This window comes from Arachis ipaensis, chromosome B08 (assembly GCF_000816755.2).
Source record: "Arachis ipaensis cultivar K30076 chromosome B08, Araip1.1, whole genome shotgun sequence".
NCBI lineage: Eukaryota > Viridiplantae > Streptophyta > Magnoliopsida > Fabales > Fabaceae > Arachis > Arachis ipaensis.
The window spans coordinates 18,893,627-18,896,934 of NC_029792.2; the positions used below are offsets into that span (position 1 = coordinate 18,893,627).

The 3,308-nt window shown below is 33.8% G+C and overlaps 1 protein-coding gene across 2 annotated transcripts in view; it reads left to right on the forward strand.

The window, feature by feature from the left end:
* LOC107610681 (G-type lectin S-receptor-like serine/threonine-protein kinase At4g27290) overlaps window positions 625-3,308 on the forward strand; it is a 6,564-nt gene continuing 3,880 nt past the window's right edge. Inside the window, exons 1-4 of one of the 2 annotated variants that reach the window (XM_021109051.1) lie at window positions 626-1,916; window positions 2,034-2,174; window positions 2,389-2,550; window positions 3,164-3,302. In XM_021109051.1, coding sequence (XP_020964710.1) covers window positions 1,361-1,916; window positions 2,034-2,174; window positions 2,389-2,549 — 858 coding nt within the window. In that variant the 5' untranslated portion in view covers window positions 626-1,360 and the 3' untranslated portion in view covers window position 2,550; window positions 3,164-3,302. Of the gene's footprint in view, window positions 1,917-2,033; window positions 2,175-2,388; window positions 2,643-3,163; window positions 3,303-3,308 lie in introns of those variants that run through there. The other variant, XM_021109050.1, reaches the window with a different exon arrangement.

Genomic DNA, 3,308 nt, shown 5'->3' on the forward strand with positions numbered 1-3,308 from the left:
TTCTGTGTTTGTGTAAACCACTACTACCAGTAGCGGCAATTTTCATAAATAGGTGAAACAATATATTTGCGTCTTCGTTTTGGAAACAATGCATTTGGATAATTTTGAGGATGAAACAATTTATTTAGGTGAATTGTCCTTATAATAAGTGAGAAAACGGAATGTAATTGTAATAGTTTATAGAAATATTATAGATAAAAAATAAATTTGGATGGTAATGTAAGACAAAGATAGACATTTATATATTCTTCCTATAATATTAATGTGGTAGTAAAATTATAGAATGATAAAATATTAAGTTGGCTTCTGATTGTATGACAATATATTAATATTAGTTTTTATATAATATAAATAGATAGATTGTTTTAGGTTTCTTGTTCTCGAGTGTTGTGTTGTAATTTGAATTCATTGCATTCTTGGCTTTCTGTGAGAGACTTGATTATGAAAAGGGAATCATTACAGAGTCTAATTTTGATGACCAATAAGAATAAAAAATTTAACTGAATTCCTACCTCAGGATGATAATTGTATTAAAAAATTAAAATTAAATTCTATATGACAACCCAAAGTCGTATGGATAACATTCAAAGAAGAGTGTTTGCAAATGTTACTGTTTCTGCTTTCACAGGTATTATTGACACTGCTAAGAAGAGCATATAAACAATTCAATGGAAGCCTTTAGCTTTCTCTTATTTTGCTTCTCTCTGCTTATGGCTGTCTCTATTGCAAGAGACACAATCAACACACTGCAATCTATAAGTGATGGTGAGATATTAGTTTCAGCAGATGAAACTTTTGCATTAGGATTCTTCAGCCCTGGAACTTCCAAGAACCGTTATGTCGGAATTTGGTTTAACAAAGATCCAACAAAGGCAATAGTATGGGTTGCAAACAGAGAAAAACCGCTCACTGACTCCTCAGGGGTTTTGAAGGTCAACCACACCGGAATTCTAGTCCTTCTTGACATTAATAATAGTCTTATTTGGTCATCCAACACGACGAGATCGGGCGAAATACGGTTGCAAAGCTTTTGAATTCTGGGAATTTTGTTGTGCAGGATGACACCAATAGCGAAAAGGAAGATTTTGTGCGGCAACGTTTTGACTATCCAGGCGACACAATCTTGCCTGGACAGAAGTTGGGAAGAAACTTAGCTACAGGACTAAATCGGAGGACAACATCATGGAAAAGCTCTGATGATCCTTCTCCAGGTAGCTTTAGCTATCAATTCGATATTGATGGATATCCGCAATTAGTATTAAGAGAAGGCACAACAAAAAGATTTCGTTTTGGATCATGGAATGGTATTCAATTTAGTGGGGCACCTCAATTGAAAAATGAGTCTGTATTCAGATTTAGCATGATTTCTAATGAGGAAGAGGTGTATATTGTATATTGGAGTGTTGATAGTTCAGTTCATCAGAGGCTGCAGACAGCAACGGATGGATTCAGCCAGCGGAGAAGTTGGAGGGGTGGAAATACAGGTTGGACCACAGTTTCGCACATACCGGTGGATGACTGTGATTATTATGGAAAATGTGGAGCATATGCTAGTTGTGATACAAATAGGTTTCCCATGTGTAATTGCTTGGATGGATTTGTGCAGAATACAACTGATTCATCATGTGGTTGTGTTAGGAGAACCTCATTGAGTTGCAATCATTCAGATGGGTTTGTGAAGTTTTCGGGGCTAAAGTTACCAGACACTGAAGGGACATGGTTTAATACAAGTATGAGTTTTGAGGATTGTAGAATTTTGTGCGTGAAAAACTGCTCTTGTACGGCTTATGCAGCTTTGGATGTCAGTGAAGGGCCAAATTCAAATGGTTGTTTACTTTGGTTTGGTAATCTGATGGATATGAAAGTGATGACTACATCTGAAGATATTTATGTAAAGATGGCAGGGAAAGATGTAGGTAACAAAACTATCTCACCCAGTTTGAAACTTTTCTTCCCTTTTTACATGTATAAACATTTCATCTTTTGTCATTTCTAACTTTGTCCTCTATTTTTTTAAACTTAACATTTCTTAGAAGCAATTGTACAAAAAAGATTGCCGAAGTTCAAGAAAAAGAAGCAAAAGATTACCACTGCCGTAATCTGGGTGCTGTCTTCTGGAATTTTGATCTTATGCTTGGCCGTCATCATTTATAGATGGGAGATGCGTAAGAAAGGTAGTTAAGTAATTCTCATTGTTTGATTCTTGATTATTGAGTAATTTCAAAGGCCTTCAAGGCAGTTCAACAAAAGTCTTAACAGAAACAGAGTTATATTGGTTGTTATACTTCATATATCTATTTTTCAGTTCCAAAATTCAGATAGAGCAAAATTTATAGGAGCATGGAACACTTAGTTTGTTTATACATTGCATGCTACTATACTTTGCAGGAAAGATAAAAGAAGAAAGAGAATCAGATGCAATAAATAGTCAGCATGATGAGGAAGATCTAGAATTGCCCTTATTTGGTATAGATACGGTTACTTCTGCAACAAACAATTTTTCAACTGACAACTTATTAGGGAGAGGTGGTTTTTGGACCAGTTTATAAGGTAATCAAATGGAAAAAAAAATTTGTTGTCATCCCTGTCTAGAATGCATAATATTCTTGATAAATTTTGTTTTCTTTTCTTTACAAGATTCAGTCATTGGTTTTCCTTATCTAACTTATGTTTTGAATCTTAATTTTGTATGGTAAAAAAAATTACAAGAAACGCCAATTTGATGGAAAAAAGTCATGCAGCCAATAAATTATAAGGATGAAGCAAAGCAAACTATTGGAAGAACCATTTAAAAAGAACCATTTTAATTTTTAATTTTCTAAAATTTGATTGGTTGATTTTTAAACTTTATCAAGTAAGCAAATGTGTTGACACGATATCATTAGGAGAATAAAGATAGCTTAAATCTAATGTACAAAGACTTTGAAATCAACTTTTATATAATAAAAATAGATAGATAGATGTATAGAAAGATTTCTTCACAGCCCCAAGATGATCCTTTTTCCTTTCTTATATGCTAATACACCCTTAAAACATGAATATGCTTTAGGCATTGGAAAGGTTAGAGAAAGGATGCATTGAACAATCAGCTGATAAAAAACTTTTCCCCCAAAATTATATATCTTGGAATGGTTATAACTATTGAAATAATTATAACTTTCAGGGTATCTTGGAAGATGGACAGGAAATAGTTGTTAAGAGGCTTTCGAAGAATTCAAGCCAAGGATTCGAAGAGTTAAAAAATGAAATTAAGCATGTTTCCAAACTTCAACACAGGAATTTAGTAAAGCTACTGGGGTGCTGCCTTC